The sequence below is a fragment of the Mytilus californianus genome, unplaced genomic scaffold, assembly GCF_021869535.1.
Source record: "Mytilus californianus isolate M0D057914Y unplaced genomic scaffold, xbMytCali1.0.p SCAF_5, whole genome shotgun sequence".
Taxonomy (NCBI): domain Eukaryota; kingdom Metazoa; phylum Mollusca; class Bivalvia; order Mytilida; family Mytilidae; genus Mytilus; species Mytilus californianus.
In genome coordinates, this window is record NW_026262701.1 from 57,382,912 (window position 1) to 57,410,532 (window position 27,621).

A 27,621-nucleotide genomic window follows, 5' to 3' on the forward strand; every position below is an offset into this window, starting at 1 on the left:
TGTCCCAAGTAAGGAGCCTCTGGCCTTTGATAGTCTTGTATCATTTTTAATTTTAGTTTCTTGTGTATAATTTGGAGTTTAGTATGACGTCCATTATCACTGAACTAGTATACATATTTGTTTAGGAGCCAGCTGAAGGAAGCCTCCGGGTGCGGGAGTTTCTCGCTGCATTGAAGACCCATTGGTGGCCTTCGGCTGTTGTCTGTTCTATGGTCGGGTTGTTGTCTCTTTGACACATTCCCCATTTCCATTCTCAATTTTATATAAAGCAAGCTGTTGAAGAGCGTTAAGGATTCGAATTCGTAAATATAATTGAAAATAGAAACGAGGAATGTGTCAACTCGACCAAAGAGCAGATTACAGCCCAAATGGGTCTTCAACATAGCGAGAAAATTCCGTACCCAGAGCCAGGCTTCGGCTGACCCTCTAATTAAAAAATTGTCCTAGTTCAGCAAAAATGGACGTCATAATAAACTCCGAAACATATAAATGAACCAAAATTTAAAAAAAAACATTCATGACGAAAAAGGGTCGAAAAAAATATTCCCTTGAATTTGACAGTTGTAGGAAATTAATCCTACATTTCATTGCAGTAAAAAATGTCTGGGTCATAAACATATATCTTAGGTGTTTCTAAGCACAATTATTTTTTTATTTGGTGTTTCTATGAAAAAAAAATTGGAAACTTCAGGTAACATGGTTACTAAAGCATGCACACAGATATAAAAGAGGTGAAAATTTGATTGGTTAACTTCCAGTGATGGATATTTTCTTATATGAAATGTCATGTGAACTTTTTTCTATAGTACTAGGCAGGATAAAACTTTACTCATGCCAAGTATTTCTTTATTTGAAACAACGATAAATTCTGCACAATTTTTTGAAAAGTGCAAATTTAACAAAGACTAATAGGGAAAAATCAATGGTGGTATTACACCTATACATTAAGCCAAAGTAAAAAACAATCACACAGCAATACACACAGTAAAACTCAGTTCAAACGAAGTCCGAAACCGATGTTATAATAGGTAACAGATGAAACTAGGCAAAATGACAATGATACATTAATCAACAAAGGATTTAATACTAGCAGTTACTGACATGCCAGCTCCAGACCTCAATTTAACTGATTGAAAGATTATTGTAACTGCTCTTTTTGACTACCTATGTTTGCACAGGCGCTATGATACAGAATTAGGGAACAAATTTTCATTCTTTGAATTGAATATTCAATTTTCTATTCATCTATCACATTGATGTTTTGGATGAATTTCTCAACTCTGATACTATCCAAATACTCGTGGGCATTTTGTTTTAAAATTCTCATTAAGTGGTTTTTTTTTCATTACCTAGCACTTAAAGATACCGCTGTTGGTAAACTGTTAGTCACAGATGGTCCAGTTATCATTGCTTCGCCATTTAAAAAAAAATTTTTGAAATAAACAAAAAACTCTGGTCCTACGGCTCGATTATTATTGCTGTCTTAGTCAAAACCACTGTCTGGTGAGCAGTCCATATATCACGATAGTGACCCGTTTTATACGACCGCAAAAATTTTCGTATATTGGTATGACGTTGGCGTCGTCGTCGTCGTTGTCGTCCTCGTCCGAAGACACATTGGCTTTCGCACAATAACTTTAGTTTAAGTGAATGGATCTCTATGAAAACCACAAGGTTCAATACCACAAAAGGAAGGTTGGGATTGATTTTGGGGGTTATGGTACTAACAGTTAAGGAATTAGGGACCAAAAAGGGGCCAAAAATAAGCATTTTTGTAACTTCCAGACAATAACTTGTGTGTTAGTGTGTGGATCTCTCTGACATTGTACCACAAGGTTTCATATTACAAAGGGAATGCTGGGAGTGATTTTGGGAGTAACTGCCTCAATATTTTAGGACTTAGGGGCCACAAAAGGGGCAAAAAACAAGCATTTTTCTAGTTTCATGACAATAACTTGTGTGTAAGTGTATGGATCTTTCTGAAATTGTACTGCAAGGTACCATACCACAGAGGGAAAGCTGGAATTGAGTTCGGGGGTAATTGCCTAAAACGTTTAGGAATTTGGGGCCAAAAAGGGGTCAAAAATAAGCATTTTTCTAGTTTCAGTGTCAGTCTTGTATAATTTTTAATTTTAGTTTCTTGTGTACAATTTGGAGTTTAGTATGGCGTTCATTATCACTGAACTAGTATAAATATTTGTTTAGGGGCCAGCTGAAGGACGCCTCCGGGTGCGGGTGTTGGTGACCTTCTGCTGTTGTCTGTTCTATGGTCGGGTTGTTGTCTCTTTGACACATTCCCCATTTCCATTCTCAATTTTATTATTATTTATAATGTTTACACATTTTGTCATGACGTCATCTACACATTATGTTATTATTTACTTCGTTTTGAATAAAACATTTATTTAAAACCATGTTTTTGATTGTTTGGTACCGTTTAAAATGCAGAGAAAGAAGTCGAAACCAATATCAAAAGATCAGTTGGGAACTGCATGGTGATTGTGGTGTCTCACTTGCTTATGATTGTATTTTTTAAATGCCCTTGCTTGGTGGAAAAAAAACAAATCAAAGTTAACAGACGTATAATATTGTACGCCAGACTCTTGTTTCGTCTCCAAAAGACTCATTAGTGACGCTCGAATAAAAACAGTTAACTGGGCAGTTGTTGGCATGACACGGGTTATGTTCTTCTCATATAATTTATGATGGTATAATACTAAACCCCTAACAGGAGGGATTGTGCCTGATATTCATATGATGAAGACATAATCTTTCAATCAGTTTAATTGAGGTTTGGAGCTGGCATGTCAGTAACTGCTAGTAGTCTGTTGTTATTTATGTATTATTGTGATTTTGTTTATTTTCTTTTGTTTCCTTTTCTGACATCGGACTCGGACTTCTCTCAAACTGAGTTTTACTGTGCGTACTGTTGTACGTTTGTTTTTTTTCTACATTGGCTAGAGGTATAGGGGGAGGGTTGAGATCTCAAAAAACATGTTTATCCCCGCAGCATTTTTGCGCCTGTCCCAAGTAAGGAGCCTCTGGCCTTTGATAGTCTTGTATCATTTTTAATTTTAGTTTCTTGTGTATAATTTGTAGTTTAGTATGACGTCCATTATCACTGAACTAGTATACATATTTGTTTAGGGGCCAGCTGAAGGAAGCCTCCGGGTGCGGGAGTTTCTCGCTGCATTGAAGACCCATTGGTGGCCTTCGGCTGTTGTCTGTTCTATGGTCGGGTTGTTGTCTCTTTGACACATTCCCCATTTCCATTCTCAATTTTATATAAAGCAAGCTGTTGAAGAGCGTTAAGGATTCGAATTCGTAAATATAATTGAAAATAGAAACGAGGAATGTGTCAACTCGACCAAAGAGCAGATTACAGCCCAAATGGGTCTTCAACATAGCGAGAAAATTCCGTACCCAGAGCCAGGCTTCGGCTGACCCTCTAATTAAAAATTTGTCCTAGTTCAGCAAAAATGGACGTCATACTAAACTCCGAAACATATAAATGAACCAAAATTTAAAAAAAAAACATTCATGACGAAAAAGGGTCGAAAAAAATATTCCCTTGAATTTGACAGTTGTAGGAAATTAATCCTACATTTCATTGCAGTAAAAAATGTCTGGGTCATAAACATATATCTTAGGTGTTTCTAAGCACAATTATTTTTTTATTTGGTGTTTCTATAAAAAAAAATTGGAAACTTCAGGTAACATGGTTACTAAAGCATGCACACAGATATAAAAGAGGTGAAAATTTGATTGGTTAACTTCCAGTGATGGATATTTTCTTATATGAAATGTCATGTGAACTTTTTTCTATAGTACTAGGCAGGATAAAACTTTACTCATGCCAAGTATTTCTTTATTTGAAACAACGATAAATTCTGCACAATTTTTTGAAAAGTGCAAATTTAACAAAGACTAATAGGGAAAAATCAATGGTGGTATTACACCTATACATTAAGCCAAAGTAAAAAACAATCACACAGCAATACACACAGTAAAACTCAGTTCAAACGAAGTCCGAAACCGATGTTATAATAGGTAACAGATGAAACTAGGCAAAATGACAATGATACATTTATCAACAAAGGATTTAATACTAGCAGTTACTGACATGCCAGCTCCAGACCTCAATTTAACTGATTGAAAGATTATTGTAACTGCTCTTTTTGACTACCTATGTTTGCACAGGCGCTATGATACAGAATTAGGGAACAAATTTTCATTCTTTGAATTGAATATTCAATTTTCTATTCATCTATCACATTGATGTTTTGGATGAATTTCTCAACTCTGATACTATCCAAATACTCATGGGCATTTTGTTTTAAAATTCTCATAAAGTGTTTTTTTTTTTCATTACCTAGCACTTAAAGATACCGCTGTTGGTAAACTGTTAGTCACAGATGGTCCAGTTATCATTGTTTCGCCATTTAAAAAAAAATCTTTGAAATAAACAAAAAACTCTGGTCCTACGGCTCGATCATTATCGCTGTCTTAGTCAAAACCACTGTCCTGTGGGCAGTCCATATATCACGATAGTGACCCGTTTTATACGACCGCAAAAAGTTTCGTATATTGGTATGACGTTGGCGTCGTCGTCGTTGTCGTCCTCGTCCGAAGACACATTGGCTTTCGCACAATAACTTTAGTTTAAGTGAATGGATCTCTATGAAAACCACAAGGTTCAATACCACAAAAGGAAGGTTGGGATTGATTTTGGGGTTTATGGTACTAACAGTTAAGGAATTAGGGACCAAAAAGGGGCCAAAAATAAGCATTTTTGTAACTTCCAGACAATAACTTGTGTGTTATTGTGTGGATCTCTCTGACATTGTACCACAATGTTTCGTATTACAAAGGGAATGCTGGGAGTGATTTTGGGAGTAACTGCCTCAATATTTTAGGAATTAGGGGCCAAAAAAGGGGCAAAAAACAAGCATTTTTCTAGTTTCATGACAATAACTTGTGTGTAAGTGTATGGATCTTTCTGAAATTGTACTGCAAGGTACCATACCACAGAGGGAAAGCTGGAATTGAGTTCGGGGGTAATTGCCTAAAACGTTTAGGAATTTGGGGCCAAAAAGGGGTAAAAAATAAGCATTTTTCTAGTTTCAGGACAATAACTTGTGTGTAACTGTATGGATCTTTCTGAAATTGTACTACAAGGTTCCATATTACAAAGGGAAAGCTGGATTTGAGTTTGGGGGTAATTGCCCCAAACGTTTAGGAATTTGGGGCCAAAAAAACAAGCATTTTTCTAGTTTCCAGACAATAACTTGTGTTCAAGTGTATGGATCTCTCTGAAATTGTACTGCAAGGTACCATTCCACAAAGGAAAGGCTAGGATTGAGTTTGGGGGTGATGAATCATAAGGGGTTCAAAACATTTGAGAGGGGTTTTTTTTTCCCCCTTTTTTTCCTTTTTTTTTCTTCAAAATTTTCCATTTTAAGTTGGTTATTTCTGATTTATATATAAAAGCAAATAATAATGATATGGTTTGAATAGGTAAATTAAAAAATTTTAAGTTCTTAGACCACATTCATTCTGTGTCAGAAACCTATGCTGTGTCAAATATTTAATCACAATCTAAATTCAGAGTTATACCAAGCTTAAATGTTGTGTCCATACTTGCCCTAACTGTTTAGGGTTCGACCTCTGCGGTCGTATCAAACTGCATCCAGCGGAGCATTTTATTCGATAATTATTAAGTAATTAGAAGTAGATCGATACAGCTGCTAGTTGACTTTAAATCCTAGTAATTATCATTCGGTCAGTAATCATTTTTTCGTCATTGGCTTGATTTAAAACATACATTTCATAACTTTTCCGAGGATATTTTTCGAAATTATATATTACATGTATTAAAAAACTTAGGTTCTAACTCATGCAGGCAAAGTTAAAAGAGCTTAAGTGGTGTTGGCTATTCTTTTACGTCACTTTGATGAAATAGCTTCTTAAGTATTTATATATATCCTTGTTCTTTGCTTTAGAAGCCTTTGTTTTGAGCAATCGGGTAAAAGGTTTAATATCCACCAGACGCATTAAATTATTGAAGTATATTCTACATTTTTGTCAGCCGGTATTGGCTTCATTACATTGATATTTCGCGTTATGGTCTGGTCCATCCCCTGACATGTAGACCATTTAACCTACATTGTAAGTGTAATATATAAGTACATGAGTGGTGGTGTTATGTATGCTACATCCCTCGTTTCCCAAAACCACATATTAATAGGTTTAAAAGAAGATACAAAACCATTCAGTACGAAGGATTTTTTAATAAAACTCCTTTCCGTTCTAATTTCTACAAAAGTCATTGAAATATTTAAGTTTTAAAACAAGCATTACATTGACACAAATTCTCTTTTCTGCGTCAGCATTTATTTTTCACATTTGACCATGCATCTACCTTATTTTTCTTCTACTTAGTATGTTATTTACTCATATACAAAGTGTTTATCAAGTAATAATGTCCGAATATAAGTTGAAAAGGAAGTGTGCACCGGAAAGTTGCATGATAAATTAACAATTAATTTTATACAATATAACTTTTGAATTACTCCCGCTAGTTGTTATATTCAGGAAAGAAAGTCTGAAGATGACTTTGTTCTGCATATTCATGGTATTTGTCGCTACTGCTGATTGTTCCCTGAGGCAATTAAATGGACGAATTCCTACGATTGATGGTAAAGGTGTGCCTTTGACGGTGGATCTTGATGTATCGGAATTTAACAAAAATTTAGAAACGATAGTGAAAGAAGACCTAGTTGCAGAAATAAATGGTAAGAACTTAAAAAATGTATGATTTAACATAGAAAAAACACTCTCAAAAGTGGGAAAGGGGCGAAATTATGTCTGTCCCTCTCTCCCAAAGGAAAACTGCGTCCATTTAGGAAAATTTCAATACTAATGTGGCCTTTGAAATTTTATTATTCACATAATAGGACCGCTGCAATGGCTTTCAATGATTCACTAGGTAATAGTAATATAACCCGGACTTAAACCGACAAACTGTAGAATTTATGCTTTAAGGTATCTTTTTGACAGTGCAATTTAGCAAATTTATTTTTAAAGAACATCGATTAACGAGTGTCTGCAAGCTGGTACCTACGGAAGCGTATTAGGGCCATCCTTTTTTAAATTTCTTTTTCAAATTGTCGACTTTAATCTTGGAATTTCCAACTTTAATCTTGGAATTTCCAACTTTAATCTTGGAATTATCAACTTTAATCCTGGATTTTCCAACTTTAATCTTGGAATTTCCAACTCTAATCTTGGAATTATCAACTTTAATCTTGGAATTATCAACTTTAATCCTGGAATTATCAACTTTAATCTTGGAATTTCCAACTGTAATCTTGGAATTATCAACTTTAATCTTGGAATTTCCAACTTTAATCTTGGAATTATCAACTTTAATCTTGGAATTATCAACTTTAATCCTGGAATTATCAACTTTAATCTTGGAATTTTCAACTTTAATCTTGGAATTTCCAACTTTAATATTGGAATTTCCAACATTAATCCTGGAATTATCAACTTTAATCTTGGACTTATCAACTTTAATCTTGGAAATGTCAACATGAAATTTGATAATTCCAACTTTAATCTTAGAACTATCATTTTTAATCTTGATCATGACTGATATTTTACTTCTAGCCCATAGTTTATTGGGTTACTCCATATACTTAATCTACTTATAATTATTTTCGCGGCTAATTTTTTGTAAATGTAAAAGAAAAATAGACATGTATCAATCAACTTCAATCACGTAGCATAATATCCATGAAAAAGGGCTGTAACTTTCTATTAATGGGTATACGTGGATATGCCAAAAAATATGGGTCATAATTTTGCGAAATTTTATATATATGACACTGTTTTGTAATGACATTCTATATTGATATGCATTGTTTTTTCATAACTTTATATATATTGATTTTGGCTATGTTCTATATATCCTATATAAATATGTTATCGGAAATCTTATATTAATGGCCAATTGTGGTATTTGAATCAATCAGGGGCTTTATATAATATAAAGCCCCTGAATCTATATGCATTTTAAAATTAAAATATTGTATGTAAGTAAAGGTCATTTTTGTATATATTTATATAGGTACCAAATATTAGTGAATGTTATATAAAAATGGGTACATTTTTTTGGGCAGAAATGGCACACCCCTATCAAAAAATTTCGAAGTTATCTCCCCCCCCCCCCCCCCCCCCCCCCCCCCACCACAAATTGGGTCACAAGTTTTGATTTTTTTTTTGGTACAGCTGCGGTATGTTAAACTTGAATTGAAAATTAAAAAAAAGGTTCTTTCATCTATTATCTTTCTTATAATCCGGCAAAAAAGAAACAGAAAAAAAAAGACGACACTTTTAAGAAAATAATGAGAGAAGGGAAAACGAAGAGAAACCGTATTTTGATTTAATTTTATTTACGGAATAAGACCATTTTACAATTTCAAAGACCACTTTTCTCTCACACAATTGAAAAGTTGGATTTAAATACAATTAAAACGTATTTGGAAAATATTTTAAATACAATTTCAAAGCGAAATTCAATCAATATAACAGCAATTCAGAATATTTCAAAATTTTGAATCGACCCCTTTATTTTTTATTCAGCGTACGATGTAAGTGCGTGTATAGACAACTTTCAGAAAATGTTTATGGTGGACTATAAGACATTCACATGAATTAAATTTAAAAAATAACGCAAAAGTTGTTTTCTTGATTTTAATTATTTGTTTTTTTCATACCAAAAGCTAATTAACAAGCGGACATTAAACATAGAAAAACACGACTCTAATCTGAAATTTTCTTCTTGTATATCAACTATGGCTGTTTGGGGTCTTTTGCTTAATGTGGGTTCAAACAAGTGCAATATAAACTTTGAACTTTGAACGGTTTTTGTTGGAGTTCGTGTTGCTCAGTCTTTAGTTTTCTATGTGTTGTGTGTACTGTTGTTCCTTTTTTTTATTCGTTTTTCGTTTTTTGCCATAGGGTTGTCAGTTTGTTTTCAACTTATGATTTTGGTATCTTTCGCTTCACTTTTGCAAATCTACCTATTGAACAAAACAAAAACAGGTTGCATTAGATTAATTAATTGAGTTTAACATGTGGCATATAATGGTAGCCATGTTTCACGTCATATGTGGAGGTAGCAGGAGTACCCGGGGAGAACCACCAACCTTTTGAAACTAAAAATCCTACTCAATTCAAATCTGAATTAACCGCACTTTGTCAAGTGTTTGGTTTGAGTTGACAGGCTAGTAATAACTGTTAACTTAACTAATTATACCACTCTAGCACCTACGAGGGTCCTGTTTGATTAAATTGCAAAAAAATGTGTAAACTTATATGTTCAATCTCGTAGAAACCTCGTACAATAAGAGATGAATAAACAAATATGTGAGGTATACGTAAATAAAAGCGCTGTTCCTTTGCTTTTTGTGTGTTTTTTGTTTTGCATGTACTGATTTTGTGTCATGGAAGGATACCCCATATCCTTTGTTTTTCTATTATTGTAAAGAAGACATCATTAAGCCAATACATGTACAAATTTCTTCAACAATAATTACTAAGTCAACTTTAAACCGTCACGTTTCTAAAAAAAAGTGGTTAAGGAAACCAACAATAATCAAAATAACAAAAATCATTAAGAGATGTCATAAGACAAAAACAGACGATGTTGTGTTTAATCATATTTGTTATGTTTGCAGACAAATTTAGTACCTATATTAACGGAAGCAGGATAACAGAGCTTGTTGAGAACGTTTGCAAACATGAAATTACATTACTAAAACAGGATTTGATGAAAGGTATAAATATATAGATATACAATAGGATCTAATTTAAATAAAAAATCATTAAATTGTTAATAAAACAAAATTTGAGGTGTGAGGTGTGACGTTATTGCGCTCGATACGAGTTTCTGCAATAACCTTCATCAGAGAAGCTCGATCACTAAAGCTTTGAATTTATTAAGCTTAAATCGTTGCGAGGATAAACTGGGATCCGCTTGTATTACGCTACACTCAAACAATCAGATTCTACAACAGATCGGATCTCACCGGCTGTCTATGAACAAAGTGTAGTGGTCAGCCGAGAACAAGCTTATTGCGAGGATAAAACATGTAAAAGCTCAAATGGACTAAACAGAACAGCCAAAGAGGTCTGACATCTGACACCAACGTTGTGAGGGAAAGACAGTCGCAGCCGCCTTAGTTCAATGTTATGATTGTGTAAATTGAATATTTAAGGGCAAACGATACAGTTACAAGGGAGGTAATGACGTTGCTTAAACGTAAAATGTTATTTTTTGCGACGTCAGTCTGCGACATATCGGGAAAAGTTGCATTTTTCGAGTGACTGTAATCATTAGCTTGAAAACGAGTACATGGACCCCTCTTTTTTAAAAAAGACATTTGACCTGATACTGTATGAAGAGTATTTTTTTTCAATTTTTATGAAGAAATCACCGATGAATTGTTTTTAAATTAGATAAATATAAAGCCAAAAATGCCGTTTTTTTCTGAAATCATGAAAATTTAATAAAAACGAATTATTTCCACAGAATTGTAACACAAATTAAGAGAATACTTTTGTAAAGAAGATATTCCAAAACTTTTTACAAAAATCTACATAGACCAAAAAAGTTAAGTATGTCTGTCCAAAGGATAGAAATGCCCAAGAAATCGAAATTTAAGTAAATGTCTAAAATTTTTACCCCATTTATCTCTATATTTATTATATGAAGGTATATTTTTATTACATATTTGTATTGTCTAGGTGAAATATGGCTTGTATGCAAATTATCGTTAAAAAATCACCGTGGGATCAAAAAACAAAATGTGTTATATGAATTATGATGAGACAAAATAAATGGCAACAGGTACTCTTTGGGACTCATTGTCAAGCAGCAGCGGTACCGACTAAGAAGTAAAAAAACGTATAAAAACTTAATTGCGTACACCACATGTTTTTTGGCGATCATGAATTTTGAAATATTTCATGCATGTTCAGGACGAGAACAAATTAACCAACCGTGAATTAACAATTAATACAATAAATAGGTTCATCAAATGTAGGGTTGAACGGGATGAAGGGTCAGAAACATTGTCTGTCACTGGGAAATTAAGGCATGTACGATAGGGAGAGAAATTTTGCCTTGCAACAAGCAATCAACGCATCCCTCAAAGAGTTATAATGGTTCTTAATGTCCCACATTTCGAACGGACGCGACTACGTATTTATACATCCCGCACAGCATAACGGACGCTCAACTTCGGCATGGGATAATCATATTTCTTTATCCCAGTCAACCATTGGGGGACATGCTTATATATAATATAACTAATACTTCAGATTTGATGGGTTTCAAATTATGGATGCTTCTCTCCAATATTAGTAAGGATATTCAAAAGCCAAATAATATTGAAAAAATAATGAATTCTGTTAAAGCCAGGCTATTTATTTTCTTTAAGAGACCAAGATATGTAGGATCCGAATGTCATACAGTGCAAATATTTTTGATAATACATGTACAATAATCAATATAATTAAAAGGAGATGTGATATGATTGCCAATGAGACAACTATCCACCAAAGTTCAAATGGAGTGGATGCAAGCAATTATAGGCAATCGTACAGCCTTCAACAATGATGATGGGAGTTTTTAACGACCTTGACTGGCTATACAGTCCTCGCACGGTCGGTAATGAGAAAACCCCATACCGTAAAGTCGGCTCGACATGAAAAATGTGAAACCATGTTCAATTGTAAAAACAAGTACAATTATCAGTTCTTTATTAAATGGTTTTCGACATCAATGTCAATTAGGGTTTGATAATATTTTACGATTGTTTGTCACGGGTAGTAACCTCGTCATATCGAAAAGCGTTTAGTACAGTGGTTTTGTCATAGTTTGGTTAAGATGAACATGGTTGTGTTAAGTGTTTTTGATGACAAACAGTGTCAAAATATAAACATTCGAATAGTTTGTTAAAGGAAATAATGACAACAAACTCAAGCTGGTAAGTATCTTTGTTTATAGCTTATATGTTAGTACATCTAAATTTGTATCATATAGTTATTGATTTGACACAGAATAATGCTTGCGTATGTCAAAATTTAAAAGTTGTGATTCGTTTCTAATGAATAAAGAAAAGTGGTTTGCTTACTGTCTGCTACATTACATATTTTATTATGATATAAAACTGCCGTCAATTTTCCCGAAAAACAGCCCCTAGTGCACACAATTTGAGATTACAGAATATTCGGTGTCATGGTTTGGTTCATTCGTGTCATGGTTTATTTCATGTTGAACATGGTTCAGTTATGTGATTCTATTCGTGAATGAAGGAAGAGTAACTTTCAAAATAAACAGACATTATATATATTGAAATACTCTTTTTTAAATCGTTTTATTTGGAATACAAAAGGACATATATACGCACATTTTATGTAGTATTATATATATTAAGTACATGCGGTTTGATTGCCAATGAGATAACTATCCACCCGAGACCAAAATGACGTAGATTTAAGCAACTATATGTCGTCGTACGGCCTTCAACAATGAACAAAATCCGTACCTTTTAGCAAGCTATAAAAGGCTCCGACAAAATTATATGAAATAAAATTTAAATGAGAAAACCAATGCATTATACAATATTACAAAAACATAATCATTTTTATTCGTTCGTAATAATAATTGATAAAAGTGCACATTAAATCGGCTTCATTCTAATTCGGAATTGTGATTTTTCATATATTTAAATTCTAAACTTGTGTGTATTTTTTTTTTTTTTTATTTTAATTTTACTAATAGTTTTTACAAATTTTACAAGTGATGCCACTCACGATATCATCGACAGAGTCAATCATGGACATACGGAGAAAATAATCTATGTGAAACAGAAGCAGCGCTTTCTGTTTTTGTAATTATTATCCCAAAAGTTAGTTTAAAAGAGCAGTGACTATTTGAATTATAAAAGCAAAATAACAAAAATACGGGACTTTGCAGAAAATTCGAAACGGAAAGTCCCTAATCAAATGGCAAAACCAAAAACTGAAACACATCAAACGAATGGATAACAACTGTCATATTCCTGACTTGGTACATACATTTTTTTCTGTAGAAAATGGTGGATTAAACCTGGTTTTATAGCCAGTTTAACCTCTCACTTGTATGACAGTTGCATAAAATTCCATTATATTGACGACGATGTGTGAACAAAACAAACAGACATAGTAGGTAAAATGTCAAAAAATAAGGGTACAGCAGGCAACATTGTGTTATAATCTTAGTCACTATAAAAACAAAACAAATATTTCAACAAAGAAAAACAAAAAGGCATATCGACAAAGCACATAAGCAAAAACGAAAGACAAGAATACAAAAAATTACCATAGCACAATAACACAATGACGGGATGTATAAGTACCGAGCCACGTCAAATGGATTGGGCCAAAATAGACTAAACAGTTAAAGTAATAATTTACAAAGACAAATTAAAGAGTACCATAACACACCATTAAGGTGACAAACAACGTCAGTACTTAGAATGTTTACTTAAAGACCATCGTTTATCATTTGTGAAGTTGAGAAGGAATATTTACCCACAAGGTCTTCCGATGAACTTTTTTGGAAAAAGGACGAGACGTTCTTTGACATACCACTGGTTCGTCAACTTTCTGCTCAGACACTGGTGACGGTTTACAAAGTCTGAGTAGCATCTGCAAACTCTTGAATATCGAATGAGTTGGGAAATGTATATTCCATATGCAGGAGAAGTTGGTATATTGTTATTGAGGTTGGAGAAACTGATAATTTTAAAATTAAAATCGTCTCGTTTGTCATAGATTCTGGTACTAAGATGACCGCTCATGTCAAATTCGAGGTATAAGTCTAAAAATGAGACAGAGGAAGCCGTGTCTGTTGTTACTTTAATTTCTAGTTCTTGGGGATATATTAATGGAATTCAATCAGAAAAGTCAGGATTGTTAATGGAAAGACAATATATATGAATGTGAAATTAAATAATCTGGCTTCTTTGATCTTCTTGTTTTTTACAAATGTTTGAAGGAACTCAGACTAATATGAAGATAAGAAGAGGTCGCTGCCGCACAGTTCGCTCCCATAGAAATACCTACAATTTGGTGACAATTCTACCTCCAAATTCAACAAATATTTTGTCAATAAGAAACTCCAGCATACAGATCACTTGTTCCTCTGTGTAGCATGTTTTATTTTTTTGTTCACAATTAACAAAATATGCCGTATGGTATCCAAAAGTAATAAATGTATAGCGCGCGCTACCATTTTTATGTTGAAAAGCATTGTAGATTTAAATTATTTCTTTTAGACGATTTTTCAATTACACATAGGGAATGGTGGTACACAGGGTTGAAAAATTAAACGTTTTGATAGAACAAATTTCAGAGAAATATCGAGATATACATTTATTCATATGTTCTTTAAGAGTTTTGTTTTAAAATCCATAAATGGTTGATACCACTACGCGAGTAAACAGTTTCACGGTATTTCTGAAAACCCTCTTTCATTGCGGAAAGAATCTTTGTCAATCTAATGGACAATTCTTTCGTCGAACATGCAGATGAGCTGGCAATGTACGGCCGTTTGTATGGAATTTTGTGAAGCTTAGGTATCCAATACAAACAAGGTAAGTCCTCCGATTTGCTGCTCAAAGTAATGTTCATTGAAGCTATTAAGGATTTATGAATCACCAAAATCTCATCCTTTTCAAATAATGTGTTTGTATGTGGGATTACATGAGTGCTCCTAATTCTTTTACAAGACAATCGTAGTAGTACGATTTGCATACAAAGACAAGTCACGAACAGTTAAATTGTTTAATGTACGCTTTGCCAATTACAGCATCTAATTTTGGTTTTAAAGGCGTTTTTTTTCTTCTTAGTCAGTTGGTAAATTGTGTAACTTCGTTTAATTACAGGCGTTTTTAAACAAACTATCAATATTGAGCTGAAACACATACATATTAATTTGGATCTAAACCATGACAAACTTGATCAAAACCATGACAAACTTGATCAAAACCATGACGAATTTCTAGACACTTAACCGAACCATGTCATAACTTAACCAAACCATAGCAATTTCGATAGTTTGCTTATTCTGCGTTAGTTTCTTTAAAACAACAATTCCAATGTAGATCGTTTGACTAACAATGCAAATTAAAACATCATATTTGCTTTTTATTTGCTCGTTTGAATAGAACTGAGGCAATCGTTCGGGGAAGTAACTTAACACAACCATGTTCATCTTAACCAAACTATGACAAAATCACTGTACTAAACGCTTCTCGATATGACGAGGTTACTACCCGTGTTTGTAAAGATGTTGAAAATAGTGTAAGTATAATCATTATTAGGGCTCTTTTGGTGTGTGAATTCTACAAGGTTCCATTAACTTTTTATACCTTCAATGAGGAGACATGATGCATAAAAACCCTATACCGCTTTAACTGTATAATTTAGCTGAAATTAGTTAAAATGTGACTCTATTAAAATGAAAACGGTTTGGTATCCATTCCAACTTTTTTTTTAATTTTCTCTTCTATTTAACTTTAGGTAACACGTCCCCCATATTGTAACAGTTAATCCTAACTAAAGGCTTTAAAAAGAATCTGTATCGCTCACCTAGGTCTATGTGCATCATCATCAACATTATAGACTAGAATATTTGTCATGACTAAATCTCTTTTTGTGTCGAACTTGTACCGATGATATTTTTTTGTTTGTTTACAGTGTCTCTATTTTTTATTATTTTGTTGGTTTTTTTAGGCCAAAAACACAAAATGAGTAGAAAACGCCATTTATGGGCATTGACTCCTATAAGAATAAAACTGGCAAGTGCATCTACATGTATGCTGATCTATTTGCAGATCTTATCTTGTTGATCATTTTTGCTTTTAAAAGTTTCTAACTATCCATTACAGTTATAAAAATAACAGTCAAAATAATTGTTGAAAGCCGTACGGTAACTATAGTTGTTAACTTCTATGTCATTTAGTCTCTGGTAGAGAGCTGTCTCATTGACAATCATACCACATCTTCTTATTTTTATAAAGACGCATAAAATGTTAAAAATTGTCATTTAAGGGCACTAACTCATATAAAGAGTAGACCACCGATTTCAGTAATTTCAACTTATTTATAAATCTTAACTTGTGAATCATTTTTGCTCTCTAAAATTCATTCTTTTTATTTTAGTTTCAAAATTAAAGGCAAAAGTGCTGAATAATGGTTCAAATCGTCATTTGGGCCTAACTCCTAGAAGAAGTCAACCAACAATTTCCGCAAGTGACTTATTTGTAGATCTTGTCTTACTGATCATTTTTGTTCTTAAAGTTTCTATTTATCTATAATAATAGTTTTCAGGATAATAGGCAAAAACACAAAAAATGGTAAAATCCCCATGAAAGGGCAATTACTCCAAAAAGGGAGCCGACTGAAGATACGGCCATTGATGATTTATTTGTAGATCTTTTCTAGCTGATCATATTTGCAATACAAAGTTTATGCATATCTATTTTAATTTTCAAGATAATAGGATACCAGAAAAAAAATGTAAAATTCGTCAATAACAAGAAGTAGTCGGACAGTTTTGATTCCAATAGACAGAAGGTAAATCTCATCATTCTTAACTTAACATTTTTGCCCCAGTCAGATTTTCCTTATCTTTTGTGTTTTTTACAATAATAGACAACACTTGCATTTTACCCGTATGCTCTTTCTTTAGCCATGTTGGTTGACAGAGGTAGTCATCAGACAATTTTTTTAAACTAGATACCCCAATAGTGATTGTGGCCCAATAGTTTCAGAGGAGATGATCTCAGACAAAGGGTTTGGATGGATTTGGCTCTAATGTTTTAGGTCCTTTTTGGTCATGTAATTTAAATCTAGAAATAACGACAAAATACAGTATTTACTTTACATAATAGTTTAATGTGTTTTGTTTTGCAGAGATAAAAAACAAACCAGCTTTCTTTGCTTTTCTGAAATCCAACACTATCTTCTCAGGAGACAATGTTCTCAAATTTGATGAGGTAACGACTAATATTGGACAAAACTATAACCCATCCACAGGCGTGTTTACGGCACCAAAGGAAGGTGTCTACCAAATATCGTGCGTTATGGTGGCTGGTGGTAGAAACAATATTCACTACTGGCTGTATAAAAACAAGGAGAGATTTTCTTATGGGTATACAAGTCCAACAGCTCATGCTAACTCTAACACACAGAATTGGATACTTGAATTGAAGAAAGGCGACCGTGTTTTTATTCAGCACAGAGGGTCTCCAGGAGAGGTGGTTCACGGTTTACGTCATTCATATTTTTCCGGTCATTTGTTATTCTAATTTTTCAGTTTGTCATTTCACAATAAATTGTAACTGTAAGTTGTTTTTTTTTTTGGTTTTTTTTTTTCTTTACATGCTCAATTCGACCGAGAATAATTTGTGAGAGAAAGGAAGAGGTCACGCTCTTTGAACGTCAAAAACCCTTGCTACAAAATTTTGAAGATTTGGATTTTTTTTTCGAGGACTGAGGAACAAATAATTTTTCGGGGTTGATAAAAGCTGCATATAAATTTACGCAAATGGGCAATTTGTATTTTATTGAACGTTTATATTCGAGATTGAACTATGCCTACGAAATCCACGAAAATTAGCGCCAAACGTATAACGATGAATTTACCTGAATAATGCCACTCGATTTTTAGCAAATTACAATCATATAAAAATGAATCTATTAAAAGAAACAGTTTCAATTTTGTTTGGGGTACCAAAATGGAAAATGACCAATTCGTTTTGATTATGTTTCATAAAAGAGAGGCGAAAGAAACCAAAGGGACAAACATACCAAGCCCATAATTTGTATATCTTACTACACAAATCCTTGAACAAACTGACAATGCCATTTCAAAAAAGACGATCAAAAGACAAACAACAGGTGCATAAAACGAAAGTAAACATTTTTTACAAAGTTAATAAATTTGTTGTTCACAGTACGAGTACAGAAATGAAAATCTATCGTCATATTAAATACTTATCAAAGGTGGTACATGAGCTTTTCCTCCGTTTCTTTTTCCCTATTCTTATTATAATTATTATTCCACCTTTTTTGTCCGGAGCGATCCTGTTAAACTGAAGGACCAATATTAATCAAACTTAAGCATAAGGGTAATCACCATATGTAGATTTGCAATCCTACTTTGGCACCAAAAAAATGACTGCCATTACCAAGGAAACAGAAAAATTGTAAAAAAAATAAAATTTTGGGGTTTTAACGAATTATTTGAAGATGCCTGAACTTAAAATCATTAAATTTTAATACAAGGTACATGTCCACTATATACAGGTTTTGGATGATTTTGACAATCATCGGAACTACTATGTTACCATAGAAACTACAGCAACAATTTCAAAAAAATCAAAATGTTCAAAACTTATTGAAATGTTGACTGGCATGTGAAGACATGGCATTTGGCTTTGGAATTCAAAAATAGCTGCCGTTACCATGGAAACAATGCAAAAAAAGGTCAAAATGCTCCGAAAACCTTAAAGTAGTATTTCCTCTCTTAAAATTGTAGGTCAAATCCATTGAAACTTTGATGGCATGTTCCCTCCCATGTACCAATTTGGCATCTGTCATTTAAATTTTGGGAATGGTCTCTGTTACCATGAAAACCAGCAAAAATGTCAAAAAATTTCAAAATGCTCCAAACTTAATGAAACTTAATATGATTGTATACTGGCAAATATAGATGAGACTTTTGACTTTGGAATTTCCAAAATGACCACCGTTGCCATGGAAACTGCAAACATGTCATAAATTTCAAAATGCTCTAAATGCTCTGAAAATTTACAGAAAGATGTATAGCCATGCATATATGTGCATTCACTGTTTAAAATTTTCGAAATGGCTGCTGCTTAGTGGCAATGGGGGAAGGGTGACATCCGCTATTGCTTGCAATGACAAATCTTGTTATTATTATTCTTCCTCTTCCGCCACTTTTTTAAATGAACTTGTCCGCACCCTTTCTCCAAAACCGCTTGTCAGATTTACTTAAGGTTTCACAATATGTTTTTTAGACTAACATGTCTAGTGGTGCAATCAGGGTTTCGTTTGTACATTGGGGTCTAAAAAGGGGTACTTTGAGGGGCCAAAAGAAAGGAGGGGTTTACTATAGAACCCTATGGGATTTTATTTTTTTTTTTAATTTTCAATTAAGGAATGACTGTTATATTTTTTCTGTCTATGAAGAAATAACATCAAAAATGTGGTGCACACTGAATAACCCGCGTAGCGGGTTATGTTAAAGTGTGCACCACTTTTTTTATGTTATTTCGAATAGACAGAAAAAATATTACAGTCATTTCTTATAATTTAATTCTAAATTCAATTTTAAACCGGAGTAAACCATGAAAAAACGTTGATGACGTCACGGTCACATGACAAAATTATGTCTATGAGCTGATAAACAAAACAACGTCAGCCAATCAGAAGACGCGTTACATCCAAAATTAAATTATATGATTATAACTTAAAAACCGTTAGTGATAGACACAATCTTTATAATTGAAAATGTTATAATTGATAAAGCACATCAAATGAGATAAAGGGTAAGTCCCGAGGGGTCACCCCCACCCCATACCATTTGACAAAGTTCTAATATTTTGTAAGTGGTCAAGATCCCCACCCCTAAACCATATATATTCTGGTTTGTCATGTTAAAGCACATCAAATGAAATAAAGGGTAAGTCGCCAGGGGTTATCCCCACTCCTTGCCGTTTGAGAAAGTTCTTTTATCTTGTAAGTTGTCGAGATCCCCACCCCTAAACCATATATATTCTTGTTTGTCATGATACAGTCCATCCAATGAAATAAAGGATTAGTCCCCAGGGGTCACTCCCACCCCCTGCAATTTGAGAAAGTTCTAATATCTTGTAAATGGTCGAGATCCCCACCCCTAAACAATATATATTCTGGTTAGTCATGATACAGCACATCAAATGAAATAAAGTATTAGTCCCAAGGGGTCACCCCACCCCCTGCCATTTGAGAAAGTTTTATTATCTTGTAAATGGTTAAGATCCCCACCCCTAAATCATATATATTCTGGTTAGTCATGATACATCACATTAAATGAAGTCAAGTATTAGTCCCTGCAGGGGTCACCCCCCCCCCCCCCCCCATGCCATTTGAGACAGTTTAATATCTTGTAAATGGTTGAGATCCCCTCCCCTAAACCATATATATTCCTGTTCGTCGTGTCACAAAGATTCGAATGACATATAGGGTTAGTCCCCTGGATTCTCCCACCCCCAATGATCTAATATCTTGGAAATGGTCGAGATCTCTACATCTAAACCATATATAATCCTATTTGTCATGTCAAGAAGATTTAATAATATACAGGGTCAGTCCCCAGGGATCACCCCACCCCCTGCCATTTGAGAAAGTTCTAATATCTTGTAAATGGTTGAGATCCCCACCCCTAAACCATATATATTCCTGTTTGTCATATCACAAAGATTCGAAAGATATATAGTGTCAGTCCCCAGGGGTCCCCCAACCCCAATGATTTAAAATCTTATAAGTGGTCGAGGTCCCCACCCTAAACTATATATATTCTGGTTTGTCATGCCAATATGATTTGAATGATATACAGGGTCAGTCCCCAGGCATCACTAATGCATATAACTTTACTGGACCAAACCAATTTTCACTGGACTTTGCCCAATGTCAGGCGACCCTGGGGATGACGAATTATGGGAGCTTCGTTTGGGAGACTTCGTAACAGCATCCTGTTACAATCATTTCTTGTCAAATCTTTGTATCTACGAAAGAATTTAGTAAATGTTTTAAGTAATTTATGGTAACGAAATCCCTGACTTAATATTTTACCAGTGATGCATTGATTACGTTCGTTAAAATCTGTGACATCAAGTTACACACAGGCATAACGAACGAGTTGGGATATATAAACACCGTATGATGGAGCCAAAGGAACATTGCCGTCTAAAAAAGTAAAAATTAAGAATGGGGAATGAAAAATCGTCTCTTTTGTCGTAAATATTAGTATGAAGTTTCCCTTAGAAATTGAAATGTCTAAATCTAGAAAAGGACAACTACTGCTGTTTATGTTAGATTTATTTAAAGTTAGTTCCTTTGGGTAAATTTCGGTAGAATATTTAGAGAACTCTGGATTATTTAACGAAAAATATCATCAAGGTAACGGTAGGTATTGTTGAATGTGTCAACCAAATATAATAATGACGTGTCTTTACTGAGTTTGGCCATAAACTGTGATTCATAGCAATACAGGAATAAATCTGCTATTAAAGGGGCGCAATTAGTGCCCATAGGAATACCTACTACCTGTCGATACACTTTATCGCCGAAACGTACATATATGTTGTCCAGGAGAAAATTTTAAGCTTCAATCATATCTTCACATTTCCAGTAAATGTATCTAGCATACTTTCCTTTTTCGTTAGTGACAGAAAAAGGCTTTAAACGATTTACGGCAAATAAATTTGCAATGAGATTTTTCAAAAGACCATTTAATTAAATATGAAAACTTTTTCTTGATAAGATTGTCTGGAAGTGTAGTGAAGAGAGTAGAAAAAATATAACTGTCAACAGAATTAACAGGACCATCAAAAGCACGTATTTTATCTAAAACCTCTAAAGAATTTTTAACACTCCAAAAATAATTAATTCCATTATTTTAAACATGTTTGTGAGCGCTCAACCCTCCCCTAACCTGGGACAGTGGTGTAACAGCACAACATCAGAACAAACTATAAAAATCGGTTGAAAAAAAGCTTAACTCATCAGATCGATACAAAGAAAAACATCAAACAAAATCACAGACAGGACGTGGCAGGGTCTATATCCATCCCTCATCCCTAAAAACAAAACAGACTCTAAATACAGATCTGAGAGTACTCGCAGTTACTGACAACTAGTTCAAAGCCAATAAAAAATAACAATAACAACTAATAAAAAACATGTTTTTAAAACAAACCACATCCATGTTAATATCTTTGTTTAGTTATGTATAAATTAAATCAATATTGGTGCCATTCAAGACAAAATTCAAAGATTTTACTACAATTTTATATTGATAACCATTACGAAGAATTTTGTTCAAAGGCCAAATGAGTTTTCATTGATCTTTTCTTTATCAATGAGGTCTATAAACATCGCTTTCAAATATGGATGCATTATACTGTTTTTAATAAGATTGCAATTTGTACAGCCCGGTGGCGGATCCAGGGGCTTTAAATAACCTCCCCCCCCCCACCTTTTTTTTTTGTTTGAAAACTAATGCTTTTGTTTTGGGACAAATAATTGGAACCTCCCTTGTTATATGACGTGCATGTTTGGAACCCCTCCTTTGAAAAATGGCTGGATCCGTGCCTGCAGCCAAACTTCCAAACCATATGTGTGGAGTTTATCAATGCCTCTTTTTTACTTTACAAAATACCTTAGGATCAATAGTTAATAAGCAATGAAACAGTATACTTTTCATTTATAAAGTAGTGTCTGATTTCTGCTACAAGTAAATTCAGTGACAAATAATTTCAATGAATAGTTTCATAAAAATATTTTTTCATAATTTTTTGCTATGAAAAATAGTTTAAACTAATCAATTCTCTCGGTTTTATACAAACTGTGAATCAGATTTTTTTTGTTTTTTCCACTTTATGCATGCAAGGATCAAATTATTCTGTTTTAGCATAAAATGTCAACAGAAATGATTAAAGTTAAAAGTAAAAGCAAAACCTTTAACAAAAATAAATTAAACATATAGAAGTAGAAATGTTGATACAGTTGAAGTTAGACAAACATGGATTTATTTGGAAAAACATGTTTTAATCCTTATTGTGACATACAGTGAAACCTTGAAAACTAGAACAGATTACGTTATGGCAACTGAGGGAACTGCCTCGGTGAAAAAAAAGAAAAACAATTCTGTATAATCTTATACAATTTCCACCTAATGCCGCAGATTCGCTACTAAACGCTTATATACCGACTGGTATCGTCTTCTTGTCGTTATTGGTTCATACCCTTTGCGAATTCAAGACTATGAAAACATTTTCCTCCCCTAATTGGAAATCCCTTTGTGGTAGTTTTCAGTAATCTAAATATGTCAGAGTCAAAGAAATCGACACAATTGAAGTTGAGGGATTTATTTAACCATACTCTAAGCAAAATCAGTAAAATAGATTATGATCCAAGTTACGAGCATCTTCCGATCGAATCACTTGACCATTCAGGTAAATTATCAATTTTGTGTGAGAATAATTTCTAGTATATGAGAATCTGGATGCAGTTTACAGAATACAGAAAAATGCCCTCGAAATCAATTTAAAGAATAGAGATTTAAAAGGGTGCTAAAACATAAAACATAAATGTATGGGCGAAATGAGTTAAAAATAAATGTTTAAAGATCCCCATTCAAACCCTTATACACTACCGGTTATGTCAAAAATTGAAACATCGTTGTGTGTTGACTTTTCCCCTACGTGTAGTACTGTACCGCAATTACACAGTTTCATTGACTTTGAAACCAATAAAAATAAAATATACATCATTCAACATCCACAGACAATAATTTGTATATTGTTCTCCAAGTTTTATTCTCGCTATTTCAAATTCATTGTTTTTCATTTGGCAGTTAATTTTAAATATTGAAAGGAGTTATCAATTCCAAAGACGTATATAGTATCTTATCTTACCTCCTATACATTTCTAGGAATATGATTGGTTAAAAGCAACCGATTGGAGACCGTGTTCACATGTATTCCATATTGGGTTAGTAGGGTTCCATATTGGGTTAGTAGGCAGGGCTTATTTCAATACACGGTTAGTAGTTGTGTTACGTCTCTTTATAAAAACAACTCAGTGTTGAGGAAAAATCTTAAAGGTTTTACAGACGAAGAAATTGATGAACGATTGAAATAAATTCATAAAACACATTTAAAGCTGACAAGTTGTTATTGTTGTCATTTGTTTTGTATAGACCAATGGAAGAAGGTTCTTAATACTAACGGTATTGAAGACTTGGTCACTTCGATAGGCCACTAGTCTAAATACCACATGTTAAGATAGTCGGTAAGATAAATTTGTGTGTTATTGACCCAATACGATATAAATGGGGTCAATAAATTCCATATGGGGATTCGAGCTTCGCTCTCACCCCATATGGAATTTACTGACCCCATATATATCGTATCAAGTCACTACATGTAGCACACTATGTAACTAATAATATATTATATATGTCTGTCATTTCAAGCAGTTTATATACGTTTTTCATATATGTTGTGCTGAACCTTTTTGCAGGTTACACTTTTAATCTAAGCTCCTAATTTTTCATGATAACAAACAAAAACTGCAAATAAAAATTATTTCAGGGGCAATAATTTCAAAACAGGTCTACAGATTTTTCCAAATATAAGGGTAGACACATCATGTCATGGTGACTTTTTTCCAACTTACACTTTCAACCTAGCTCATATACTTTCCAGGGTCACAGCCAAAAACTGCAAAAAATGATTATTTCAGGGACAATAACTCCAAAACAGATGAACTGATTTTTGTTTGTTTTTTCAAGGTAGATCTTATCGTGTTGAACCTTGAAGTAATTTATATTTTAATCTAGCTCTTATATTTTAATAATAACAGCAAAAAACTGCAAATATTTGATAAAGGGCATTAACTCTAGATCTAATGCAAAAAAAGGTCAACCTTTTTTTTCTCTCCAATTTTAAGGATAGATACATGTATATCTTGTCAGGCTGCACTTTTTTTTGATTTACACTTTTAACCAATCTTCTATAGTTTTTGAAACAATGGTATTAAAGGAAACGCCAAAAAAGTTTAAAAAAAATCAACAGTTCAGTGCAATAACTCAAAACAAGTGGACAGATTCTTCCAAAATATTCAGGGTTGATAGAACTTGTTGGTGCTGACAATTTGGGGCCAGGTGAGCTTAAAAGCAGTCCTCTAAACATCACATAGAAAACTAGAGGTTAAGCAACAGGAACCAATCAAAACCAGGGGTAAACTCATGTTATTAGTTCCTTCTTGACTAGTGTAACCAACCAATACTCCTGATTAATTTACTTGAAAGCATAGTACAAGATGATGATACACCATAATAGCATATTGGTGAATGTCTCCTGTTAACCCTAAGACATAATCGAATTCATAATACATTGGCACAAGTAAACATTGATGTTTATAATGTTTAGTCAAATGACATCATACCATACACTTGACCGAATGTGATAGTTTGAAATGAAAACAATGTCCTTTCATCCTGATTCACAGTGGCCCCAGGTCCGTTCACCATGATTCACTTTTGACCTGATTCTTTTTTTTTAATAGAGCATGTACATTTAAAGTTTAACTTAGTTGAAAATTTCGATAAAGGGTAATGTTTGAAAACGTAAATATGTTTGCCACTAATTTTGTACAAAATGAATATTAATGTTGTAATTTTCTCATTAATTCAAATACAATGTAATTAATTGTTTGTAACAAAACATTAGACGTCAATACCAGAGATTCCGAAGGTTTTTTGGGCCTCAGTGGTCTTTTGGTCCAGTAATTGTTAAAGCATTACTGCTCCAGTCAGTGTTTAAGCAGTCTTTTACATTATGAGTATTACAAAATTCTTACATCTACACAAGTCATTTGGTCAGGTAATTGTTGACATTTTACTGGACCAAACCATTTATTACTGGACTTTGCCACATGTCTGATAAACCTTCGGAATGACTGCACTACCATGATTATCTGGTCCCTCTGGCTTTATAATTTTCTTGAATATATTTACCAAATAAATAACTGCATATGTATATAAAACCGAGATACCTAAATATTGATATATTTTTACAAGAATAGGGCGAATGCACTCAGGGCAAAAAGACTTTAGGGGACAAACAGTGGACAAATGGAATACATTTAATCAGGGTAAACATACTGACAGTTCAAATGATAGATGGAATTCAACGTGAGGGTACCCAAGTTGTACCTATTTTGACGGTTTTGTTTTTAACCTACGTTTATTTATGATCCAGAAAAAAAGTTTTCATTCTGTGTTTATTTTGTAGATGTATTCTTATCAAGTTACTATATAGGTCCACCAATTTAATTTTGAATCTATACTGAATCATAGAAAAATGGGTTTGAACCGACATCCAAACGATTCTGTAATGAGGAGTACCAAAATTGCATCCATAAAAATCAAATAACTGTTGGTTTGTTTTATTTCTTTACATATTTAGAACCATTTGGATATAATTTAATTTTGGATGTAACGCGTCTTCTGATTGGCTGACGTTGTTTTGTTTATCAGCTCATAGACATAATTTTGTCATGTGACCGTGACGTCATCAACGTTTTTTCGTGGTTTACTACGCGGGTTATTCAGTGTGCACCACATTTTTGATGTTATTTCTTCATAGACAGAAAAAATATTACAGTCGTTCCTTAAATAATATTGTACCGGGCAATAGCCGCAACAGCAATCTTCCTCGTGTCAAAAGCATGTTAACAAGTAAATCATATAACAAACCCAAAAACTTTGAACATACTTAAATTACTATCAGTAAAGATTGATATTTGTTCAATTGCAGGAGACACCAACATGGAACAGTGCTCTAGGATATACTGTAGATTGCGAAAGTCAGTAACAGCAATTCTCCCTGTGTCAGAAGCAAATGAACAAAATAAATACAGAAATTGAATCTGGTAAATTTACAAATAAATTAATAAATAAGAACAATTGCTAATTATGTGAAACATGTCATATAAATCTTCTTTTTGCAGTATTTATTCGGTGAATATACACAAATTTTTAACACAGTAGAGTTCACACAAGACAGATGCCATAGTAATTTCTCTTGGGAATTTAGGGTAATGAAATTAGTACATGATTCCGAAATAATGAGATATAAGTGATGTCTGTCTTCGGTATATTTTGTGCAATATTGCCCGAGTTACACTGCTGACATAGTCACAGGTGTGGAGGAGTACCCTAGTATCGTCCTATTTCAATCTGCAAATGGTGATATGACACCAGAAATTTTGTTTATGATCTCCTAAGCTCAAAATTGCTTATACTATTCTCTAAATATACTACCGAAATTTACCCAAAGGAACTTACTTTAAATAAATCTAACATAAACAGCAGTAGTTGCCCTTTTGTAGATTTAGACATTTCAATTTCTAAAGGGAAACTCCATACTAAAATTTACGACAAAAGAGACGATTTTTCATTCCCTATTGTTAATTTTCCTTTTTTAGACGGCGATATTCCTTTGGCTTCATCATACGGTGTTATATATATCCCAACTCGTTCGTTATGCCCGTGTGTGTAGTGATGTCATAGATTTTAAGGAACGTAATCAATGAATCACTGGTAAATTATTAAGTCAGGGCTTTCGTTACCATGAATTACTAAAACCTTTTACTAAATTCTTTCATAGATACAAAGATTTGATAAGTGAATTTGGCTGTACCTGTAGA

The 27,621-nt window shown here is 33.5% G+C and overlaps 1 protein-coding gene across 1 annotated transcript; it reads left to right on the forward strand.

Annotated features, from left to right (window-relative positions):
• The first annotated feature begins 6,555 nt into the window (after positions 1-6,555).
• On the forward strand, positions 6,556-17,469 carry LOC127702948 (complement C1q-like protein 2). The gene is made up of 3 exons (XM_052207269.1): positions 6,556-6,794; positions 9,744-9,842; positions 17,032-17,469. Exons 1-3 carry the CDS (start codon positions 6,611-6,613, stop codon positions 17,424-17,426), a joined length of 678 nt encoding a protein of 225 aa, XP_052063229.1. The 5' UTR covers positions 6,556-6,610; the 3' UTR covers positions 17,427-17,469.
• Positions 17,470-27,621: the final 10,152 nt, after the last annotated feature.

Coding starts and splice junctions, on each gene's coding strand:
- LOC127702948 (XM_052207269.1), top strand. CDS start 6,611: ATGACTTTGTTCTGCATATTCATGGTATTTGTCGCTACTGCTGATTGT. Junction 6,795..9,743: donor CCTAGTTGCAGAAATAAATG/GTAAGAACTTAA, acceptor TTATGTTTGCAG/ACAAATTTAGTACCTATATT. Junction 9,843..17,031: donor AAAACAGGATTTGATGAAAG/GTATAAATATAT, acceptor TTTGTTTTGCAG/AGATAAAAAACAAACCAGCT.